The following is a 25,176-nucleotide window of genomic DNA, read 5'->3' on the forward strand; positions in this document are numbered from 1 at the left end:
TTCCAGGGATCCAGGGGCAGCCACAGCTTCTCTGGGCACTCTGTACCAGAGTCTCAGCATCCCCACACGGAACAATTCCTTTCCAATATCCCTGTCCCTGCCCTCTGGCTGTGGGAAGCCATTCCCTGTGTCCTGTCCCTCCATCCCTTGTCCCAAGTCCCTCTCCAGCTCTCCTGGAGCCTCTTTAGGCACTGGAAGGGGCACTGAGGTCTTCTCAGAGCCTTCTCTCCTTCAGGTGAATACCCCCAGCCTTCAACTGCCTGAAACTCAATCCAAACCCAGACTGTGCCTCCTGGTGCCCCTAGAACAGAAAAACATCTACCTTGCGTCCCAAATTCCCAAGCCCCCACACCAAGCCTGTCTGAGGTACGTGACTCCTTCAGCACCTGCAGCACCTGTCACAGCAGAGGTGCAGGAGATGCCAGCAGAGGAACCAAGAAGGCCAAGGAAATGAGGGAAAATAAGCCAGTATGAGCACCCCAGGCCAGGGCAAAGGAGCTGGGGGTGGGAAAAGCAGGAAAAGAGGCAACATGTGAGGTACGGGAATAGCACAGCACAAAGGCTGAGATACAAAAGTCCAAGAGCGGAGCTTCGTCGTTGGCCCATGGTTCCTATTCTCTCTCTCACACACACAACCCTCTCTCCTGTGTAACCATCTGCAGCGGAACCAAGGATATTCTGACCCCTTCTATCCTCGTGTCTTTTGATTTATTTCATATTTTTGTCAAATCACCTATTTACAAAAACTTGAAACAAACTCAACAGGTGACGCTATTCTCCACAGACCAAAGTCGAGCTTGATCTGGTTTACATTTTTCTTGCATCTTCTTGTTAAAATTTTCCAACAGGCTTTCAAAGTGAAATTAGACTTTTTTGTCAAGCCCAGCTCCCCAACACGGCCTTATTCTCAAGTGGCTGGAGATTGATTAATTTGGGTTTTTGATTTGCCGAAGTGACAAGAAGTCAGACGTTACAAAAGCGGGAGCGGTGAATGGGATCAATTAAAGAGCAGAAGCAGCAACACAATTAATAGCACCAGGTTCAAGAGGAGAAAGAAAGAGCTGATGACGAAAACAACAGCAACAGCTCTGCCTGCAGCAGGAATCTTTGCTGCGACCCAAGGAAGGCTGAATCCAAAGAGGGTGTTTCAGAACTTTCACTATGCCATTAGTGCTGAAATGAAATAAGGCAAAGATGTCGGTAGCTGGTGGACTGAATAATAAAAAAAATAGCTGGACACTTTCATCTTCCACACATGTGTTTTAAATAAAGGTGAGAAAAGCAATCCTTTTATTTAAACAGGGGAAGCAAGAGACTATAACTATCTGTAGTTTGTATTTCAGACCCATTTCCCCAAGCTGAGATTTTTCTGGCTGTGAAATCCACTGCTCTCCAGCTTCCCTTTACAGCTATTACCATAAATGTTCTCTCAAGTTCTTTATCTTCCTCCTCTGCCTCAGACCGAAGTTAAAGGGATGCCACAATCGCACAGTGACTGCGGAAGGCTGAAGTCAGACGCAGATGTACAGGACTGACATTAAAATCCTGCCAAAACTGCAGCTGGGCACAAGTCTGTGGATGTAATAAACACTTGGGAGTGGGGCAGAAGGGGTGGCATGAGACTGCAGTCTCCAGGATAAAAAAAAAGGCAAATATTTGTCAAGCACACAGAGCTCATACCTTCAGGAGGAATTAGGTGCATCTGGTCATCACTGAGCTGAGCTCAGCTCGGACACTCAAGCTATCGAGGGCTTAAATTAACCTGCTGTACTGAAAGGAATTAAAGGAAGCTCTGAGCAAAACTGGGCAATCGAGACCAAAGAGCCTCAGGAATCTTCTCTTTCCATGGCATCTCCCATTTTTGCAGCCCTGTACCCAGAGCCTGCAAAGCTCAAAGCTGTCCTGTCATCCTCAGAAAGCCCCACTGAATGACTCCTTTCCTCTAAGAGCAATTTAAATTAAATAAGAAAAACAAAGCGTCCTTCTTGACAAAAAAAAAAGAAGGAACTCCCTGCTTTTGGAGGGTCTGGCTCTTGCTGTGTGGCAGCACCTCAAGTGACACAGGCCCCAAGGCATGTTTGGCCTGAGAGCATCGCTTCCACTTTGTGACAAGGGAGGGGCATCATCCACAGCTTGGGCAGAGAAAATCAGTCCCAAGATGGTCAGGCACAGATATTGGAACGCTCCAATAAGATCCTCATTACCATCTCTCTTACCTAAAGGGAAGACAAGTCACCTCTAGTTCATTCCCTACCAACAGACAATGCTGGGCCATCATAAAGGAAGCATGAGAGCAAAAATGCAACAATAGCGCTCAAAAAAACCCCGCAGAAGTACATTTTTCCCTCCTAAGGAGCAACACATTACAGTGCTGGCAAAACAGCATCCTGCTCCCTGGAACTTGAAGGATTGCGAGGAAGAAAAGAAGCTCCCTTTCAAAGGAAGCTTCTTGTATCCAGGAGGAATTCACCAGCTGACACAAGGAGAGGACACATCTATTCCTACATGATTCTCTCCTGTGTTGCCAAGATGGTGACAAGCAAAGCAAAGACTGTATTTTAGAGGACCTGCAACCTCAGAAGATGAACCGGGAATGAGATCCTAATCTTCCTCCACACATCTTGCCTGCAGCAGGTTTAGGTCAGGGGCAGGGATGATATAAACTACTCCCTGAGTGAGCAGGGTTTGTTAATTTATCTCATCCCGTTACATCTCCGTGCTCCCCTGCTCTGCACTGGATGTGAACATGCCCTGTGGAAAGATCAAGCCTGACAAGTTGTTTGAACACATAAGGACAACAAACCAGGAAAGAGATGCAAGTCTGGGATGCTGCAGGATGCCACCACATCCCAAGGCAAACTCACTTCGTGGCTCCTGCTGAACAGACCTACAGTTGAGATGTACAGGGGATGCCTCTAATTCTTCTGGCAGAATGTTTTCACTGGGCAGCATCAGCCCTTTGAGTCTTACGTGGTGTCACCCTGAATTGCTGCCAACTGGGTGTGTGATGCTGTGAGCATTGTTGTTTCCCCTGGCCATCAACTGTGATGTGGAACAGAGAGGTGAAAAACAGTACAAAAGGCAGAAATTATGAGGTTTATTGCAGGTAACTTGCTCATTTCAGGGAATTTGTTCCCTCCCCATGAGGGAAAAAGGAGATGGATGGTCCTTTTGAAGACAAACCTCAGGGCAGAACCTCCTGGTTCAATTCCAGGTCATGTGTTGGCCTGTCTGGGCCACTTTGGATGGGGCTTGGAGCAGCCTGGTCCAAGTGGGAGGGAGGAACAAGATGATCTTTAAGGCCCTTCCAACCCAAACCACTCTGTGGTTCTATGATTCACTTTGTGAGTGGTTTCTGTCTCCCCCTTTTGAAGCCAGGTAGATCATCAGACACCTCAAGAACAGCTGCCAGCTGCAGCATGCTGGATGTGGCAAATCCACCAGGACCATCCCAAGAAACGGTGATGTGGGAACAAACAGACGCTTGGAGCACACTAAAAAAACACATTTCAGATGAACAAGCTCCATCATGGTCAGATACATACAAATGCATAACAAATTCTATTTTAGATCAAAATGAGATGCCTAATATATTCACCTTAATTACACAGAGAGAGGCAGAGCTCCACCCTGATTTAACCATCAGCACTGACTCCCATTGCACAAAAAAATCCTCATTTAACAACATTTTGCTTTGAAATAGAGCCTGGAGGTCACCATGTACTTGGAAAATAATGAATCCATGGCTTACAGAATCACTTCCTACTAAAATATTTACCTTGTGTTTCAAGATAGGCAAAGTAAGACAGAGAGGAAGAACTGACTCTCTTCAAAGAGATGCTCAGAGCCAGAAAGATGTCTCGTCTCTACTCCTGTACTTTAACCTTCCGTCTGTATAACCTGTGGATAACTTCAAGCTTCAAACCCACTCCGTGGTAATTGAGAAGAGGTTAGGAAACTCTCCACTGTCAGTCCACGAGACTTCAGTGACAAGCCCTAATATCAGTGTTTTGGAGGAAGAAAAAAAAATCAAGAGACTTTCACTATTAACATTTTCCAATTAAAGCTGAATAATTGCTGTATAGCAAATTAGCTGTTAATTGCATAATGCTAGGCAGGAAAAAGCTAAGGCTTTCCTGGTAATGTATGCCATGAGCAGCAGTGTCAGAAAGGAAAAGAAATAATGGAAGCAACACCAAGACTACTCTTAATCAAAGGCAAAATCAAACATTTTCCTATCGCAGAGACCTAGAGCTGAAAAGCAAAGCTCTGTGTTTTAGAGGAGTCAGGTGGCATAACTGCCATTGACAAACTATTCTTTTTTTTAATTTTTTAAGTTTAATCAAGCCCTTTTTCTAGCTCTTCCCAGAGCCTGGATAAATAAGTCAGGGCTCTGACAAAATGCAGGCATCAGAAAAGCCCCAGGTACATTGATACTCCTCATGGAGCCGGCCTGTGGGTGGCACAGGCAGGGCAGAATGAAGGGATGAGATCAAGTGTGACAAATGAAGGGCCCAGGCACTTGAAAGGAGAAGCTGTCCCACCTGTGCTCCAGCTGGCCCCCAACAATCCCCAGGTTGTGACCAGGACCCGACACAGAGGCTTCTTTCACTCCTTGAACTGTGTGTACTGTGAGGTGGCTTTGAAGTGTTGGATTCCATAGGTAAGGAATACACAACATCCCTGGAGCAGCCCAGGCTCTGTGATCCGGGCTGGGAAGAAACCGAGCCTGCCAAGAGCCACGCTTGATGAGGCAAGTGCTCTGCTGTTAATTGGAACAGAAACTTCATTAAGGCTCAGAAGGGATGAAAGCACAGGGTGTGTTTCTTGCACACTCTTCCTGCAGACCCTACCAAACAAAGCACTGCACTCTTGGGCATGCATTGCACAAGAATGGAACTATTACAAGCATCCACTGGAACTTCTGAAGCGTGGATGTACAAAGAAGGAATCCTCAAATCAGGAATTGCTCCCACAGTAGCTATATATTGACTTTTTGCTTTTTCAACTTTGTGTTTAAGCCTTTACTAAACTAGGGATAAACTTAGAATTTACATTATTGTGTAAACTTAGATTATTTAAATTGAGATAAAAAGATAAAGAAAAAAAAGTGTACAGATTTGGGAAGCTTATTTATTTCCCCCCTTAAGTCTTCCTTAAAAAGTCTTTAAATACAGAATACACTGAACTTACGAAATTTGAAAGCCACACTACTTGAATCAAAGAGTTTATAAATGTCACATTCTGCTCTTGCAGTATCATGCCTTTCCTCTACGTTTACTTCAGAATGTGTCTCTTGATTTATAATGTTCTCTGCAAACATGATTTTATTTTCCCAAGTCCATAAACTCCTGTAGGGTATTGTGTGAATCCAGCTCACATATTTAATTCCTTGCAATTAGTGCAAACATTTCAGATTAAAGCATCCTTAAACTACAAACATCCAAAATAAAAACCTTTAAAAATTAATTTTTTAAAAAATATAAATGGAAGTACAGGACTGCCTCCACAATGAAGAGTTCCCCTTGTCCAGTGGTGTAATCATCTTCAATATTAAACCTTACATTAAAATATTTCTGTGCAATGATTCAAAATAATGGTTCTAAAATAGAAACAGAGAAGAGAATATATTTTACAGATTTCTAGGCACTGTATGTGTCAAATGTCAGTCTACACAGAACCATGATCTGTATCCAGCTTCCTTCCCTGACAAGTCCTGACTTTTGGAAAACATCTCCTGGAGAGGAGCTTGAAGAGCTGATGAAGACAACATTTGTTCTCCTCACTATTCTGTCAGGTTAAAGCTTAAACTCCAATAATAAAAACAAAGTGCTTTGGCTTGGGGGCTTTTTCCCTCTTTTTTCTCCTGAGTGGGGATAACGGAGAAGGTGTGACAACCAAGCCCAGCTACAGGCAGGAAAAGCACTGATTTACTAAACATTGCCAGACAATCAAATCAGATTAATCAATATCAATAACCAGAAAAAAAAAAAAATCACCTTTTTTCCCTATTACAAAGAACATGCCACTTGCATTTTTACTTCAGTGTAATTCCTAAGCCAAACTAAATGCAAAATACATATTTAAGCATCTGTAAGTAAATGTTGGGAAAACCCAGAGCTTTATAGTTCAGTCAAAAAGTTAATTCAGTACCATGAACAATTTACTGACAGACATTTGGCACTCCAGGCTGTGAGCAACATTAAGATGAGCATCAGGTTGCCAGTGTCAAATTACCTGAGGATGCAAACTCATGTGTCTTGGAATCAAGAGCAAGATTTAATTGCTGAATGCAACAGCTCTTTGTGTTTTAATCACAGGGAGAGCAGAAAAAAGAGGATCAACAAGAAAAGCAGCTGGAGAATTGCAAAAATGTAGCTCAGGATTTAAACACCACACTAGATAAATACAGAAGTAACTGAAATTCAGCCAAGCTGTGCCCACAGAAATGCCCACAGACCCAAAGTCCTCCTTAAACCAACATCATGGCAGAGTTTAAACTTCAGAGGATTCTTGCTGCCACCAGAGACACAGAAAGTAAAGAGCTGCCTTCAGATCTTTCACTCTTTTCTCTCTCTTCTCTGCTGGATGTGAGGCCCAGTGGGACCAGACAGCAACAGTTCATCTCCAGTTTGGTGTCCCCTGAGCTGCAGCCCATGGCCTGCATGGCCAGGAGAAGGGCACAGATCCACAGAATAATTTAGGCTGGAAAAGCCCTCTGAGATCCTTGGGTTCAGCCCCTAACCCACCACTAAAACATGTTCCTAAGGGCCACATCCACACAATTTTTTTTTTTAACACTTGCAGGGATAGTGACTCCAAAGTTTCCCATTAAGCTGAGATTCCTATGATCTATAGAACAGAAAGGGTAAGCATTGGGTCCTACTGTTTCCAGAGGCTAACACATTCCTAAAAAACCCAAGGCAGAGAGCAGTTGGATTAATGCTCTGAACTCCTTTTCAGAGCACTTATTTATCACTGTAGCCCTCCAGGCCTTACATGACTTTGGGGAACCACAGGCTGCAAAATCACATCACCCCCTGCCTGAAATAAAATCACTTTGAAATCTCAAATCCTGCAGGATCAGCAAATCCAAAAATATATCAATTTCCTATTTTCTAGGACACTGCTACACAGAATTTTTTAATATTTCTGGTTGACTGGGCTATTTCAGGTAAGAGTTTGTCAAGAATGTCAAGTAAATTTAAATACTGGAAGTTTCTCAGTACACAACCTCATGCTGAAAAGGGGATGATTTTCCAGAAATTGCTAAAAAGGAGTGCTTTATAACCAGAGTTTCCTCAAGTATGTTGAGATAGCAAAGGAAATAGTCAGTTGCAGTTTACAGAGCAGAGTTTACCCTACTGAACTGACACAGTTTCCTTTTGGAACTATTTTGCCAGAAGCAATCTGTGGATCACAAAAGGGTATGAAAAGTAGAAGGATATTCCCTTTCCCTTCCTATGTAAGATAATGTAAACTATGTGCACATACTGTAAATGGGGAGTTTTATTATATGAAGTAATAAGGACTACAGAAAACCACAGAGTAGTTCCAAAACAGCTAGAAAAAAAAAAGGATAAAATTACTTTATATTTGCTTTTCAGTCACAATTTCCATATTTAAAAAGAAGGAAAAAGCTCTTCCGACCTAAACCATCCATATACACTAACCACAAATAATTCTGAAATTCTATAAATCTATATGAAATTATGTAATTGATCCTGGTCAAGAACCTGCCTATGGAATTCCAACAGCTCTAAATGGCATGTTCTGATTCACTCTCTAATGTCCAATGCAAGCTGAACCCTTTCATTTGCCAAGGCAGAGCAGGATTTCCACCATTTAATCATTCCCAGCACTTAGGATCAGACAAGTAAGGCAAGTTGCAAGGTCTGCATTAATATCAACACTCCAGCGACCTCTCACACCCCATGGCACAGTGAGAACTCAATTTTACATTAATAAACCCTAACACCAAACTGTTAGAAACTCAAAAGACACCAGGTATTACAACTTCCATAAATTACAGCCGAGCTCAAATGGCCCGTACAAGCAATTGTACAGTGATAAAGCCTAAGTGGATGATATTTAAACAGATATTTGATTTATGGCAGAATTTTACATCATGCTGGAATTCAAATGACAATTTACAAGTCCAGAGACGAGAAATCCCTGTCCCATGCAAACTGCTGTTTGTAGTGCTCTGTCTGAAGAGCTGATTGCTGAATCCTTCAGGAAGGAATCCTTCCCTCTGATGGTCTCAGGGCACAGAAGCCAAATGATAAACCAGGACATTTAAAAAGAGAACAAACTAAGCTGCTGCTTCACCCCCAGGTAGGAAATAATATCCTTGGTCTTCTCAGAGTGAAGTCTCACAAACCTCATTTTTGCACAGCAGCTGCCTGTGGTTCCTGCCACCACAAAAATCTCTCATGGCAAATTTGGGTATCTGTCAGGTTCTTCAGAGACACACAAACTGTAAAGACTCAAGAACAGACAGACCCATCTCTTTAGTAGCATCAACACCACTAACATCACAGAATTGTAGAGCCTGGAAAAGCCCTCCCAGGCCAGAGCCCTGCCTGTGCCCAATCCCCACCTTGTCCCCAGCCCAGAGCACTGAGTGCCACATCCAGGTGTTCCTTAGACACCTCCAGGGATGGGGACTGCACTCCAAGGCCTGAATATCTTTTCCATGAAGAAATGCCTCCTAAGAGCCAACCTGACCCTCCCCTGGCTCAGCCTGAGGCTGTTCCCTCTCCTCCTGTCCCTGTTCCCTGGGAGCACAGCCTGACCACCCAGCTGTCCCCTCCTGTCAGGAGCTGTGCAGAGCCACAAGGTCCCCCTGAGCCTCCTTTTCTCCAGGCTGAGCTCCTTTCCCAGCTCCCTCAGCTGCTCCTGCTGCTCCAGCCCCTTCTCCAGATCCATTGTCCTTCTCTATACTAATTATTAACTTGTTTTCCATCAGAAAAAAACCTGCATTTCAGAATCGAATCAGAGATCACTCACAACAGTCCTCCTGAGCAGCTTTTCACAGAAGCCTCAGAACAGTCCTATTAGGAAAATAAGCAGAAAAAGTGGCCTCAGGTTGTGCCAGGGGAGGTTCAGACTGGATATCAGGAAAAAGTCCTCACTGAAAGGGTGGTCAGGCACTGGCACAGGGTGCCTAGGGCAGTGGTGAAGTCATCATCTCTGGAAGTGTTCAAAAATCACAAGGATGAGGCCTTTATGGACAGGGATTAGTGGTGGGCTTGGCAGTGCTGGGTTAAAAGTTGGACTTGATGTTATTAGGCTTTTCCAACTGTAAAAATTTTGTGAATTTATGAAAATAAGAGCTGGATTTGCACAGGAGGAATTGCGGGATGGACATTCTAGAACCAAACACTAACACCCAAGCAGGTTACAAATGGCTCCCCTGAGACCAGAAACCCTCCTGTTCCCCAGCAATCAGCAACTACACAGATAATTCTGGGTGATTAAAAATAAATAAATAAATTCCATCAACAAGAAGATTTATCAGAGAAAAAACATCGCAGATTTCCAGTGGGATCCAGGAAAACCTCTTGGCCAATAGCTGGAGCAGCAGTAATTGTTCCAAATCTATCAATAAAGCTGAGCTGCTCCTTCATTGACTGCAAACACCAATTTCTTTCATGGGGGATTATAAGTTGATGTTCATGGTCTCTCTACCACCATTAGGGTGATAAACAGTTGAGACTACATCAGGATCTGACACGCAGATCAATTCTGGGTCCATAAAGAATCTACACAAGAGGTTCTTGGACAGGGATTTACTGCCCCCAGTTTTTATTCTCTCTCGCTGCTAAAATTACTTCTGTCAAGCACTTACAAGAGTACGGAGAAGAAGGGGGGGAAAAAAAAAGGCAAAAAGAATTAATTTTTCATGTGCTGCTGAAACAGCCTTTTGAAATTTCGGGAGTTTTTACGGCAAATATGTTCCTGCATTGGAAATGATGCTGAACAGCAGGTGGGACTGAGCTAAATAGTGAGCCAGCAGCACGAGCTGCTCACTATCCAGCACACAGCAATTTGAAACACCAAACTAAGCTGTCGAGATTTTCTCCCAGGGCAGTCGCAGGCTTCATGTTACCAGCGCCAAATTATATTAGACATTTAATTTTAAACCTCAGGTACTTAAATGTAAAACCTTACAACAGTAATAGTCATAAAGCAGTGGGGCATTCCATTTCAGAGAATGGATTTTTCTATTTTTCCCCTTTAATTTAACCAGCACCTCCTGTTTTGTGGCTCTGCCCACTACAAAGTAATTTATCTAATTAGGAGATGTTCACAGCTGCTTGAAAGACAGAAGCCCCAGGAAACCAAAGGTCTGGTTTGGAAGACTTTGAAAAGTTCTCTGGAGCCACACAAAGTATTAATTTAATGTGAAAAAAAGGTGCAGAGAAAAATTGAATCCCAATATGTTATTTTGTCTACAATAAAACCATGTGACAATAAGCAGGCATATTCTCCAGTACATTGGCATTTGAATTCCAAAAGATGCTTAGCTTCTTGCCATACCTGCTGCTTTCACAGTATTAGCTTTTTATGACTAAAATTCAAAAATCTTTTAATGGAGAAAAACCCCCTGAAATTAAAAAGGGTTTTTCATGCGTCAACTTGCCAACATAAAGGACGCATCTCTGAGCTTGCCTGAAGATGATACACTCAGAGCAATCAATTATTCTTGAGATTTTGCAGGAGTTTTAGTGCAACACTTCTGATTCTGCTGACCCTTGGTTGCCTAAAACTCATTGCTAGTCCAATTTTCCCCCCATATTTATAAAAAACCCAACCTTTTAAAATTTGTTCTTTTAATATTAGAACCTCTGCAAGAAATTGAGTTAGGTTTATTCACAAGAACCCACCAGCCACCTGCAATTTCAAAATAAATATTTCATAGGTAATTCTGGCTGTCGTATCTTTTGAGTCAGAAGTAATCCCATATGAATGTCAAGTCAGAAAAAGGTACTGCACACACATGGGAATGGAGAGCTGGGGTGGGAGAAAAGGCTCCCTTCACCAGGAATTGCAAACCAGCTCGGGTTTAGCAGCAGGAGCAAAAGACAAATCCAACAAATACAGCATTTTGAAGCCAAGGGGATGGCAAAAATCAGGAATTTCGGTACTATTTCTACTTTTGAACATTCTATTTCCACGCCACTTGTAGGAATTCACTGAATTGTGAAGTTTTTTCTCCCCTGCAGCCTCAGTTGTTGCAGCTGGTATGGGGATGGCACCTGCTCACCTGCCTGCAGGTGTGCCAAGGTGCACAGGACTGCAGCCTACACCTCTTGCTTTCCTTCTAGAGCCAGCACTCAATAGTCTTCATCTTGCCTTAGAAAAGCTACAGGATAAAAGGCACAAATAAAGCCCAAAGTTTGGTCTAACCTTTTAGAAAGGAGGTAGAGTTGGGGTGGATTAAAAGGACAAAGCAGCTCAGGAAAAAGAGGCGGAAAATATATGGTCTTATGTGGGAAACCAGCTCAGCATCCATGCAGGGCAATGCTGCCTCCCCCAAAAGCTGAACCAGGAGTGGGTGAGCTGGGTGGACACAGAAGAGAACAGGGCTGAAGCATTTATTTCATTGTGCTGCCTCACAACCTCCCTGCAAGGCTCAGTTAGACAATTCCTAGTCAAAATTGGGACAATTTTAATGCCAATACTATTCTCCTGAAGCTGTTGACCCCATGTTTACATCTCTAGAAATGTCTGTGCTTTGGTAACTATAAATTTGACAATTAATGCCACTCAGAAACAAGATGACCATGATTTTAAACTCTCTGTTCTCTTAAGGAGGCACTGAAAAGCTGTCCAGAGCTGCTGGAAAACCCAGAGGCCCTCTCAGGGCTATACTCAGATTCAGACCTTACACAGACACAGATTTTTATTTATATGGGACGTGTGAAATAGTTCTGATATTCCCCTAACTGTCCCTATTTTAGGGGCACCCATCAGAAACAGCATTTCTCCCCATTCTCCTGACCTATTCACACTGGTCTGGTACCAAATATCATATCTACTCTTTAAAAAGAACCACCCTGTCTCACTCCTACAATCTAATAATTCCAAAACACCATCAGGAATAGCGTTTGCTCCTTTTAATGCTGTTAAATGCTCCACAGAGAAAACACCAAGACTATGCCATGAATGTGCAGGCAACAGAGCAAGAGCACAGCAGAGGAAGGACATGCTGATGAGATGATCTGGAGGGTCATTTACCGCTCATACCCACCACACAGGGCAAGGAAATCTGAGTATCAAGCAAACAATCTACATTATGTGGCTGCCCCATGCCTGGCAGTGTTCAAGGCCAGGCTGGATGGGGCTTGGGGCAACCTGATCTAGTGGAAGTTGTCCCTGCCCATGGCACGGGGTGGAATGAGATGGGCTTTAAGGTCCTTTCCAGCCCAAACCAGCCTGGGATTCTATGACTATGCACCTGAAATTAAAATTAAGCAGTATTGTAACTGCATTAACTCTCCCTGTTGAAAAGAGAATCACAGAATTCTTTCAGGTTGCTCCAAACCCTGTCCAACCAGGATCCAGGGGCAGCCACAGCTTCTCTGGGTAACCTGTGCCAGGGCCTCCCCACCCTCACAGGGAAGGATTTTTCCCTGATATCAATCTAAACCTCCTCTCCTTTAGTTTAAAGCCATTCCCCCTTGTCCTGTCACTCCATGCCCTCATCAAAAAAGTGTTCTATCAATACATTTCCTTTCACCTACTTCCTCTTTTTCCCTCAGATGCTGCAAGTTTGGCACCCAACAGCACAACGGGGTGGCATCATTTCATTCATTCCTTTTGAAAAAAAGAAGCAAGAGCACCAAACTCCCCCTTCACCCCAAGGCATGTGATCCCCCCCAGCTCCAGGTTTCTTACCACTGCTAATGCCAGAGTTGGCAATGACTGTGGCCTCACTCCACTGATCTGCACTGGAGACCGAGTAGGAGCGCTGGTGCATACCGTCCGGGCGGCTGTTGAAGGACACCAGACTGATCCCACTGGCCATCTGAGACACAGATGTGCTAGTAGTCACGTTCCCTAGGCACAAATGGAAAACAAATCGTGTCAATAGAGAGGACAAAAGGGATTTTGCATCAGGATGGATGGGGGGTATCTTAACAGAGCAGAAACAGGGGTTACTCCACCAACATAAGCACTGGAGGCAACGGTCCTGAGACCAGAGCCTCCAGCAGCTCAAATCCAGCTAAGAAGACAAAAAAGCCAAAATTTTCATGGTATCACCTCATTCTGTTCATTCACCTTCTGGGAAACACAATCTTCCACCACCCTGCTACCAAGCACGCTCTCTGTAGCTTCTCTGCTTGTTAGACTGTGCACAAAAAATCAATTTATTCCTGAAAGCCACTGTTTGTACAACTGAGATGAGACAACTGAGCCAACTCCAAGAGTTTAAAATAATCCACTTCTAAATAATATCTGACACAGGAGTGTCCCCCAAGAACATAGTGATGGGGAGCAAATGACTACCGGCACTGAGAGACCAAGGTTAAAAATTTTCTTGGATATTTAATCTTAAAACAACATTGTGACACAAAGCACACACTGGACTGACTGCAAGTATCATTCCTGGGTCTCATCCCACAGCTGTGACAAAAAAAGGGACACACAAAGAACAGCCTTTACCCAGTAAATACTTCTGTATTTTCATGATCAGGCCTAGGACATTAAAATGCTGGGAGCTGTGTGGGAGGAGGAGTGACAGGGACAGGTTTCTCACCATAAAACAGGAGAAGTGGGATCTGGTTGAATACATTTTAGAGTAAAAACAACTAAAACCTTTCCAGCAACTCAGGTTTCTGATAGTCTTACTTACAACTTGCTATAGGCCAAAACCTGCTCCACAGTTTTGGGTTCTGAGCACATTTTACTCCATTCCTAGCCCAGGTCTTGTGTATCATAAAGCTACAAAGAATTTACAGTGCCAGTTTCATTCCTCATGGCAGGCTCCCTAAAGGTGCCCCACAGGTCCTCTATGGATTGAAGAACACTCTTAAAAAACACATGTACAGGGAAAGGAACAGACTCAATATTATAACATCTCACTTTGCATTTCCAATGCACCTTCTACTGATGAGTTCAGAAAAATTAATGAATTAATTTTCAATGCTCCTGTGAGGTTGTTAATTATCTGCTATCATTTCCCCCATTTTTCAGAGGTTAAATGACCCAGGGCCACAAAGGAAGATTGTGGCAGACTTGAAAATAAAACCCAGATCTCCTGACTCCCAGTTCTATCATTATGTCTTTTCCCAGAGCAGCCTTTGGGAAGACAGCAGAGCTTAGTGAACTACTTTGTGTTTATTAGAGTTGGCATAATTGTCCCTTTCCCTCCTCCCCTTTCCCAAGACAAAATCTCCTCTTTAGTCCTTAACACAGATCCATCACAGTATCTGTGTCTTCAATATACTTACTCAGCCTCGAGAACTTCTGCATGGCATGCAGGTCTGCATGCTTTGCAGACATGAAATACAGACAGAAAAACTCATTTGTTTAATTATGCAAAGTCTAAGGTGGGTTTTGGAACCATGTTGGGATCTCCCAAGGCATGAGACTACCGAGCAAAGCATCCAATATTTTAAAACCACAATAAAAAATGGAAACAGAAGCTGACAGAAGTTGTACTTTATGCTGCCTCCTTCCAAATCAACTTCTGTGATGCTGCTGATGCTAACTTTGAAATTGCTTTTTCCTCTGGTTTTCACAATACAGAAAAACTATGAACATTTAATAAATTATTTTGATGATCCACCAAATTAAAGGGAGTGGCTGATGTGAATGACAAGAGTTTGAGACCAAATGGGTTCTAGAAACTTGAGATTTAGGCAAACATAGACACAACATAGCCAGTGATATTTTTAAGCTGGTATCTTCCACCTAGTCCACAAGTTTTTGAACACAAGTGTCCAATCACTTTCTAACCATGATACCAAAAAAACCTTAAGAAGAGAACTTCTACACCATCATGTCAGCACTAAAAACTTTATTTTCACCTCAATGCCATCTGAGGAAACTGTGTGCCACACAAGGCTTCTCCAACACAGTGCCATGGTTCTTCCCATCTACAACAGGGAAACAGGAAATCCAGACCTGGCAGAAATCCTTTAATTTTCCTCACAGATAAAGCCTTGACAGCAGAAATCACCTCAGTCTTTCAGCAGACAAGCAGGAGACAGTGAAAAAAAGGAGGCCAGCAATAGTCAGTGAAAATGTTGATGTCCCTACCCGTGGCAGGGAGGTTGGACTAGATAAGATTTAAAGGTCTTTCCAACCCAAACCATACTGTGATTCTCTGATTCTCTGAAAAGCAAAGTCTGTGTGTTTGGTTAGGCACATGAAGCCTTTGCATCAAGCTCTGACATCCTGCATCTCCTCTCCCCCCATCCACACTCATCTTCACATTGACCCCGAGCTCCTGGCCTGCTACCTGGCCCATGCTGGAGCTGTGAAAGAGTTGCCTCTTCAAATGCGTCCTATATGCATCAGCTGGTTGCTTAAGTTGATTAGCAGGGGGCAGTTAAATTACTATGCTAATCCATGTATTCTCAGCACTGTTTCCTTGATATGGATATGTGTATATGCTTACTGGGAAGCCTTGATTAGTTCAAGCTTCAATGTGTCAAAGGCTCCAGATTCTTTCCAAAGAATAATTTTAGCTGTACTCACATCCCTAAAGTGTGGGAGCTGATTTGAAAAGGTACTTACCTCTACCATATGCTATTTTTCTTTAAACAATTTGCATTTCAAAGGGAATATGGCATTTATATTTGAATGAATATCAGTATGTTGCCAGAACTTGTCTCAAATGAGCAAAAAAAAGATGCTGGTCTGCTATTGAACAAAAATGTTTTCATCTACCAAAGGAGCATCAAAGGAAGAGTTCCTCTTTCTAGCTCTAGACAGCTTTATTAAAACTATCTTTTCTGATGTTATAAAACACCCCGTTACGACCGCGCTTACAAAACGTTCAAACAATTAAGCCCCACAAAACCCATCCAAATTAAGATTCAAGGTAATTTCCAGGTTTGGCCACTGCTCAGCAGAAGAGCCCCTAAGAAACATGAGCGTGCTCACACAAAATCCCATTTATATACCCATTTATTCAGTATAAATGGCTGCAAAGAGCAGGTGGAGGCAAGAGGAATTAATCCAAGGAGAGCCTGTGTGTGGAGAAGCTGAGGGAAACACACACTGGGGGCAGAATGAGAACAAGGGAGTCACTCTGGCTCTTCACACATAGCCCTTTTGGATTTCCAAAACAACAGACCAGAATGCAATACTTCAAAATGATATGAAAATAACCAGGATTCACACAAGCACGGGTTTGGAAAAGATGTGAACAATGTGTGTCTAGTCAGGAAAAGCCAAAAGGTAAAAGATCTATTGTAAAAATTGTAATAATATATGCAATTAAGGTTAATATAAATGCTATCTTACATACATGCAGTGACTTGTCCAACAAAAAAGAAACCACTCGGGGTTTTGGTCATGTTTGCTCCTGTAACAGAACAGTACGAGGGACAGCATGTCAGCAATCCCTCTTTTGCTGGTTTTTAATTTAATAGTCCAGTGAATCATCACAGGTTAATGTAACAGACACATCATTTCAGGCCTTCACCAACTATACCACCCACTAATTACAAATGCAGGACGAATATAATTCACAAGTAGACCCTGAGAAGTGAGATACAAGTGACACAAACGATACAGGGCACAAATGATCTTCATTCCCCGCTGCAGACACATCTGTGATTTCTCCTAAACAAATCAGCTACCAGAAGTTATATTCACAAGTGCAACTAATATACTCTTGGATTTATGAGATGAGCAGTCAGTGCAGGAGTTGTGAAGCAGAACTGTATTTTTCCATAAAACAGCAGCATTTGAGACTCACAGAGGGGCTGCACAGAAAAACTGAATCAGATAAACTGCAGTCCTACTGCTCTGCTTTCACCATATTTTATTTGTGCCAAGCTCCTCATGCTCATGACGAGTTTCTCTTCCAGAAAAAAAAAAGAAAAAGAAGAGGAAATAAACCTCTTAAGGCCAGAGGGCTGCGCTCACCAGCTGTTAGAACTAATGAAAAATACATTAGAGTTGTGGGCCAGGAAATCCTGACTCCTGATATCAGAGGGTTAATTGTTTCAAATCATGTTGGGTCAATTTGTGTTGCAGGAATTCTGCCTATTCTTGAAATGCCCTCTAATTCAGCACAAGGCACTGTCAAGTAGGTTAGATTGGCTGCTGGCTGCCCGTTCCAAACCCACACCCAGCACTGCTCCCTCTAGTCTCTTCAGACATCAGGGTGGAAAGGGAAAGGGAGATGCCCTGTTGCTGGCTGTGAAAACATGGGAAGCATTCCCTTCCCATCCTCAGCTCTGCATCATGCTCAGGAATTAATTCCCAGAGCTGCGCAGTAATCTTTCCAGTGGACAAACCTTTCCTGACCATCCAAACTGTACTTTCTGCCGCTCCTTCACCTACAGATATAAGCCTTGGGACCAGATACATTTGGGGATGGCTCTTCTGGGTCCCATCAGTTTGCTGCCTCAGCATCCAACCTTTCCAGGTGCATCCTCCTTTCTGTGCCCACTCTGGAGATCGTGTGCTGCACTGAAATCTGGAAAAACAGATTTCTTGTTTCTCCCATTGAGGAGAGTCAGCCTGCACTGGGAAGGGAGGTATTGTCCAGGTGTCTGGCCACATTCTGAGGAGACTGTGGGACCTGGAGAACTCTAAATTCCAAAGCCAGGCTCTTGAGTGGGGTAAAATTCCTTTGAGTATGGCCATGGATTCTGTTTCAACCCAACAGCAGTGTGCAAGCAGCACGTGGTCTCTGCCCTGGGTTTATCAAGCACCTAAAATTACTTGAGGTTAGTCATACATAAAACAAGAATGAGTGAGGGGGAGGGCTGGAACTAGATCATCTTTCAGGTCCCTTCCAACCCAAGCCATTGTGACTCTATGACAAAAATCTTTCCAGTGCTGAAACTCTCCCCTGACATGCTGAAAATCATTTTCAACACTGCAGCAAAAAACTTGCTTGTGACTTTTATTTATTTTTAAGATTTTTTTTTCTCCAGAAGCATTTACTTCCTGAACAAAATTCCTAAAGACAAGTATGCTATTCCTATAGGAAGCCTTTCCATCTCCATCCCCACCGAACTGGGCTCGATTAGCAGCGCACAAACCGAGCGGGGTCATTCCTAATGAACAAACAAGGCAGTGCCAAGAAATATGCTGGCAGTGAAGGACGTGGTGCTGGGAGTATAACGAGGAAAGCTATTATTCTCAGAGCATGCCAAAGCAACACAGCAAGTGCGGAGGAAAATTAAGTCATCAGAGGAGACATCTCTTCTAAAAGAAAGTTAAACCCAAGATCTTCACCGCGGGCTTCTGCTCGAGATCCCCAACTATTTATTCTGCTGGGATCAAAGTCTGCTTTCATTTCCTGGCAAGCATATTATTTTTTTTCTGTAGTTTTAACAAATAACAGCAATAAATTGTATGCTTGGCTTTCTGGGCAACTCCTGATTGAGCTTTAAGACCAAGAAGTGAGCATTTCGCACTGGCAAAAATTCTGCTTTGTGTTGCTCTTATTTGGTCGTGAATCCCAATAGGAATCATGGATTTAACTTTGCAAAAAATAACAGCAGAGATCCAAATCATTCTGAGGTAGGTACAGCAGAGCATGTGCAGGGGCCTGAGGCAAAGGATGTAAAATGCTTCCTAATCCCTTCGACTGTCTGTGGGAATTATTAATAATGGAATTGGAGAGGGGGTGCTGGCTCTTACCTGTGCGCTGCCTCGACACTGCCGAGATTAACTGGGCTAACTTTGGGAGCTTCCCACGAGCTACAGCCCTCCCCAAACCCTGCCAGCTGCAGCCACAGCCTCCTCGGGATGGGGAGGGACCACTGCCGGCATTCCCAGCCTCTTAAGGAAACGGAACAAAGAAACTTTATTTTCGCAAAAGAGACAATAGATACGAATGCGAGATGACTTTTTTTTTTTTTTTAATAGCTATTGCCACTGTAACAGCAGCTAAGTGAATGCATGTCTGCAGTGTGAGCAGTTTTGATAAACAGCCTCTGCGGGCCACACAACGGGGATAATGTATCCTTAAGTACTGCCAATGAGCTGCCATTCTGCACAGCCAATTACTTCTGTGCGTCTGTCACTCAAAGGAAAAATGACTGAGCCCATTAGATCAAACCTTTGTCACTGTTCCTAATGCACTCTTAGGCCTCATTAATCTGAGGGAGCAGCAACACAGCCGCCGGTGCCTCATTGCCTCCCCCACAACAGGCCCACGTGAATCTTCTCATCTCTCCCCCAAGTGCACCACGTTAATCAAGCTCTCCTTATTACCCCGGTCCCTGTCACGGCGGAGAGCGCTCTCTCTCTTAAATGCTCTCATTATGGTCCATCTTTAGAGCCGGCTGAGTGGAAAAAAAAAAATAGAGGGGGGAAAAAAAAACCCAAGCCAGAGAGAAAGAGAAGAGGAAAAAGCAAGTCCGATCACATTAATATTCATGACAATAATTAGTATTCTAGGTCACTGAATATTCATGCTATTAGTTTGGTTTTTTATGGGTTTGCTGGATGTCCTGATTGCTGGAGTGTGGAGGAAAACAGCATGGTTGGGACTTTAGATGTCAACGGTAGTTCAATACTCCAAACACATTTGTGAATTTTTTTTTTCTCCCCCGTTTGGTAAAACAGCTTCAACCCTCTCGATGGCTTTAATATCTTAAAATCACTGGGGGGAAAAGCACGAGCAATCCTGCAAAGGTCTGAACATCCAACCAGTCTGTGCTATGCTGTGTGACCGTCAAGACACTGGGATTGCATCGGGTGGACAAGGCAGGTCTGGGATTTGATTCAGGATAACGGTGCCATGGAGGCATGAAAATCATCCAGAGGGAAACAGGCACTGACTGTGGCCTCCAGTCACCTGCCTGAAGCTCCACGACACATTCCTCCCCCTTATCCACCTCATCATGAAAAGTGAAGGGCACCGTTTGCCCACCTCAAGCAAAGATCCTCAGATAGCTGGTTTTTTTCTTTTTTTCTCTGATGAGAAAAATCTCAGCAAACTAATTTTTCTCAATATTTAACAAATGCAGTTATTTCATCAAATATTTATTTCATTAGTGTTAACATGTGCCCTGTTCCTTTCACCCCATTATTAAGGAATATAGGGTACTAACAGTGAAAGTTTATTTTTCTCTGTCTCTGGAAAGGGCAAATCCTAGTCCAAAGGAACCAGAGAAAACGACCTTGAGGGATCCCCCTCTAGTGGGATGAAAGGGAAATCTCAGATGCACTTCAAATTGGGCTTTTTTCCTTTGAAACGAGCAAACTGCCAACTTCTCCTTCCCTTCGCTACAGCTGTATATCACTGAACCAACAGCAGAGCCACCCAAATGGAAAATTGACTCAGGTGATTAATGACAAAAGTAAGTCACAAACTTGCATTTGTGATCTGTGGCAAATGCATAAAACTCACGCTCAAGTTGAAGCGCAGAAATTGTTTCGCGTGAAGTCACCTCACATCCCTCGTCAGACTGCAAAATTAGTGACAAACAACTCCTGACAACCAACCTCTGGCCTTGTGGGAACAACACCACATACACCTCAGTCACCTCCAAGCAAGGAATTCAGAGCAGATTCCAGAATTCAGGACTCAGTTCAGCATTTATTTGCAAAGGTATGCAAGATCCACAGACTTTGGAGCAATTGCCCATGCTTCTCAGCTCTTGGTTTGATAAACACTTTTACTTATTATCAGCCTGATCACAACATCTGAATCCTCACAGTGACCTCCAATTAAGAAAGATTATTACACGATCTACAAAAAACACCAAGGATTTGATAGATGATCACAATTAATAACAGACAGGAACCTCACACAGATAAGAATGTGGAGCTGCCGTTCCTACAACATCTGAAATGTCACAAGCAGTTAGCAGATAACAACCTCCAGCACACTTAACGATGGCCCTGGAACTAACACATTTTAGGATACTTCACATACTGTACAGTCACCATTTTAAGGAAATTTAATAGCACCAGATTATTTAAATGAAGTGTTAATCAGGAAACAATTTATCTCTGCACCATGAGATATTTTTAGACATGAACTTTCTACATCAGTAGCTCTTGCTACAGCTCAGGCTTTGGGTTGTTTGGAGAGGAGAAGAAATAAATGACTCCTGGGAGGGATTTCAGGAATAAGTTCACCTTCAGGTCAAGCAGCTCAAATCCAACCCAGCTCAGGAGGGAATGAAACCTGGACCCACTCCTGGTTCCAAAGTCAGGCTGAGTCAGCTCCTAAAGGGCAGAGAGACTGGCCGGTGGGATGGGAAGGACTCTGTGGGATGGACAGGATTCTGGCCCAGCTCCCAGCTATTAGAGAAAGCTGGAACTGAGCAAGTCCAAGAATTACCCTTTTCTGAAGGACTTCCAACTGAGCTGCACCAACAGAACAATGCTCAGTGCCATGTAAATTTAATTTGAATTTCAGTTACTTAAACACCATTCATCAACCTGGATTGAAGATACCACAGAAGTGACATAATTTTAGATTAAAGGGAGTAAACATCCATTTCCCCCAACTCAGAGATTCCAAGTTAGCTTACAAGTATGAGCACCTTCCATAAAGCCACAGTTAATCTTATCTAAAGTCTCTATATAACATAAATAACACAACTAAAACAACCCCCATCCCTCTGTACTTTCTGGGAGAAGCTGTAATGCAGAATCCCAGTTCTTACACAATAAACCCCAAATTGCACCTCCAAGAACCCAAGAAGAGACTGATTTTCAAATCAAAGTCAGCCTTTTTCCATGCAAGATGCTTGGCTTTGCAACAGCAGGAGCAGCCCAACCTTCTACTCCTTTCTCTTTCTGACTGAGCACAGAAAATATTCCTTTTTCCTGCTGCTGTTTCATTTCCAGTTTGTTACTCACTGTCCTGCCATGACTGTGACAATGTCAACCTACCAGGACTATGACTTGATGTCAAGGAAGAAGTATTTTTCCCAGCCCTTGTATCAGTGGAAACCCAGCAGGAAACCCTGGGTTTAATTAATGTATTTTCATCAAGGTCTTTTTTTTTTTTTCTTTTCTTTTTTTCTTTTTTTTTTTTACATCTCTGAAACTGAAACTCTCAAGGACTGGAACTTGGCTTTTGTGGTTAAGATTATTTTTTTCCCAGAGATACCTGCTTCCAGGAGTTTGGGATGTAAGCACATTTATGTATCAGGAGATCTGCCATGGAGAGATGGTTATTAATGTCTGTTTGTCAAAGTCTTCCAAAACAATCTTGTTCAGATCAGAAGTGCCACAAAGCATGACAAAATTCCATGTGATGGGAATGACACACTCCTAAACTTTTCCCTCTGCATGTGACACCTACGTCAATTAAATCCAACAGAAAGCCCTACACTTGCTGCTTAGCTGTTACAACTTGTAGTGCCAAATAACTGAATTTTCTGCTTCTGGATTCAAAATATTGCCCTGATCAGCCTAATTCCTTCTATTCTGCTCACAGAACTGTTACGGGAAGCACCTCGGGAAAGACCCTCACTATGAGGGAAGAAACTGAAGGTGTTTGATCAACCACTGAGGTCCAAAAAGGCTTTAGAGAGAGAGGGAAGGGGATGAGAAGAAGGAAGAAGAGCTCAAGCTGCTCTGCTGCCTCACAGACTGTGGTGGGATCAGAAGAGTGGCTGAACACAAGAAATTACACTCAGAGAAAACTATGTGCTGAAAAACGAACCTAAACCATCAGTTATAGGCAATCAAATAGGCATTTAATCCATCATTCGTTGGCAAAGTTGGCACTGAAATCCACTCTCAAGGGGCAGCTTCCAAGCAATATTTAAGTGTCAAATGAATGCATCATCCAACATAAGCAGCATTTTGGGGAAGAGATAACATGAAGCAGTGAGAATTGAGTAAATTTACAGGCCTACAAACAAAAATTGCAAGTGCTGATTCTTCCTGTTTGGTCCAAACCTCCTCCATGTGGCAAATCCATATACAGAAACCTCCCAGCGACAAATCAGTGGCAAGCTCAGCCCTGTGATCGATTTTAAAGCACCACACAAGCTCAAGACACCACTTTTCCCAGCACCAACAAGTGAGGGAAAGCTCTGAGACAGCAGCACAGACTGAATATTGGGAGTGACACATGGGCTGATGCAGAGCTGAGCTGCTGGCAGTGATTTCCCAGATCCAGCCTGTCCTACTACATTTTCATTTCCATTTTCTTTCCTTTTTTTAAAAAAAAAATAATTCTTTACTGATTAGCAGCTCCTTTTTATGTTTGCTTTTAATCCAATAACAAGCAGCAGATGCTGACCAGACACCAACAACAGCAAAGTGTTTCAGTATTTCTAAGCAACAGGAGGGAGAACAGAAGCTCCAACTATTCCCACAGTGCTATTTGAACTACACCATCTAAATTTTCCAGCATTTGGACTTTCTGACATAATTAACTTCTTTCTGTGTGATCAAACCTCAGCCTGGCCAGGACACACAGTGCTCTCACTCCTGCCAGGGAGAGCTGTCTGCTGTAAACTGTCACAGAAAGTTCTCCTCTGACCTGGCAATCCAAGTATATGCCAAAACATGTACATTCCATGCTATAAACCTTTTATTATTTCATATCTCTAAATATCTTTTCAGAAACTTGATTCTCTGAAGCAATCAAGAAATTTTTGCCTATTTTTGAATATGTTAAAAGCAGAAATCTCTTTATTTAAACGTCTCACCCCTGGTTTATTGACACTGTCCAGCACTTTTCTTTCCTAAATGAGAAAGCATATTGAGAAATAAAAGCACTCCCCACACCTAGTCATCTAAACGAAATAGTAAAGTGGAAAAAAATAACCTAACCACAAGTAAGTCTCTCCTGTGAACTCTTCCAGTGCCAAGTCACAACGTGACAAAGGGTCTGATGAAATCATGTCTTCCATGCCGAGATCTCCAGGGGTATCTGCTCAGAAGCACTACTTTAAAAATCTATCTCAACCAGTAGCATTCACAGTTGGAAGGAAAAAAACTTCTCTGTTTTTCCCTAATAAAGGGGAATGTCACAAAAAAGCAGGGAATTACACCTTGGCTTGAAGGACTAGGGGATGCAATTAGATGATATCTGAGGTTCCTTCCAACCCAAACCAGCCTGTGATTCTATGAAGCATAAGAAACATAACTATTATCACCCAAGAGAAGACACCTGAACATCCAAGAATCCCAGATTTCCTCATTCCAGTGGGTTTTGCACAAGGACAGGAGAGTGTGGGGATGGTTTTGCTGGCACATGCAGGAGGTGTCTATGTTAACCATAAATGCAAAAGGCACTTAGCACTTTATGGATGTCATCCCAAACATGCTGACAGAACTTCCACTAGACCATTATGAGTTTTGTACAAGCAGTGCATTTTACAAGATAAATTGTCTCAAATGTTTTCCCTTAATGCAATTTTTTAAAATCCACTTAGCTGTATGGACAAGTACTTCAGCAAACAATAAACTTCTTTGTTTAGAGCTCAGAAGGAGAGCTATAAACCACTTCCATCAATAAATTAAAACAGCTTTCCACAAAAGAATCTTACTGTTAGAAGAATGCGTAATTTTGAACTTTCCAAAAGTGGAAAGAAGGGCTGTGGAACCCACCAGGAAGCCATAAAAAGGCTTTTGAAATCATACAGCATTTGTTTTTTCCTAAGTATTAGATAAGAGACCACAAATTCTTCCCATATGTTAATTACTGCGAAATTATGTAGGGCTGTAGCAAGTACAAGGTAACAATTACACAAAGACACTGAAGGCTACTCAGAAACTCAAAATTTCCTGGGGGACAGATCAGCAGTCAGGGCTTAAAAACTTCCACATCAGTGGGTTTGTAAATCCCAGAACAGTTTGGGTTGGATAGGATCTTAAAGTTCATGTAATTCCATCCCCTGCCTTGGGCAGGGACACCTTCCACTATCCCAGGTTGCTCCAAGCCCTGTCCAACCTGGCCTTGAACACTTCCAATTATTAAGTGACATCATCCCAATCCCAATGTTCATGATAATTCCCTACAGGCACCACAAGTAAGAGTTTTTTCCCATT

The 25,176-nt window shown here is 42.9% G+C and overlaps 1 protein-coding gene across 9 annotated transcripts in view; it reads right to left on the reverse strand.

The window, feature by feature from the left end:
* AGAP1 (ArfGAP with GTPase domain, ankyrin repeat and PH domain 1) overlaps positions 1-25,176 on the reverse strand; it is a 305,386-nt gene that overhangs the window by 84,382 nt on the left and 195,828 nt on the right. For 7 of the 9 annotated variants that reach the window (XM_085065825.1, XM_085065826.1, XM_085065822.1 and 4 more), the window contains one exon: positions 12,907-13,068. The exons of the other annotated variants lie outside the window; for them this stretch is intronic. In XM_085065825.1, coding sequence (XP_084921951.1) covers positions 12,907-13,068 — 162 coding nt within the window. The remainder of the gene's footprint in view (positions 1-12,906; positions 13,069-25,176) is intronic. 9 annotated transcript variants of the gene reach the window in all.

Source organism: Lichenostomus cassidix, chromosome 7 (assembly GCF_008360975.1).
Source record: "Lichenostomus cassidix isolate B80296 chromosome 7, HeHo_3.0, whole genome shotgun sequence".
Classification (NCBI taxonomy): domain Eukaryota; kingdom Metazoa; phylum Chordata; class Aves; order Passeriformes; family Meliphagidae; genus Lichenostomus; species Lichenostomus cassidix.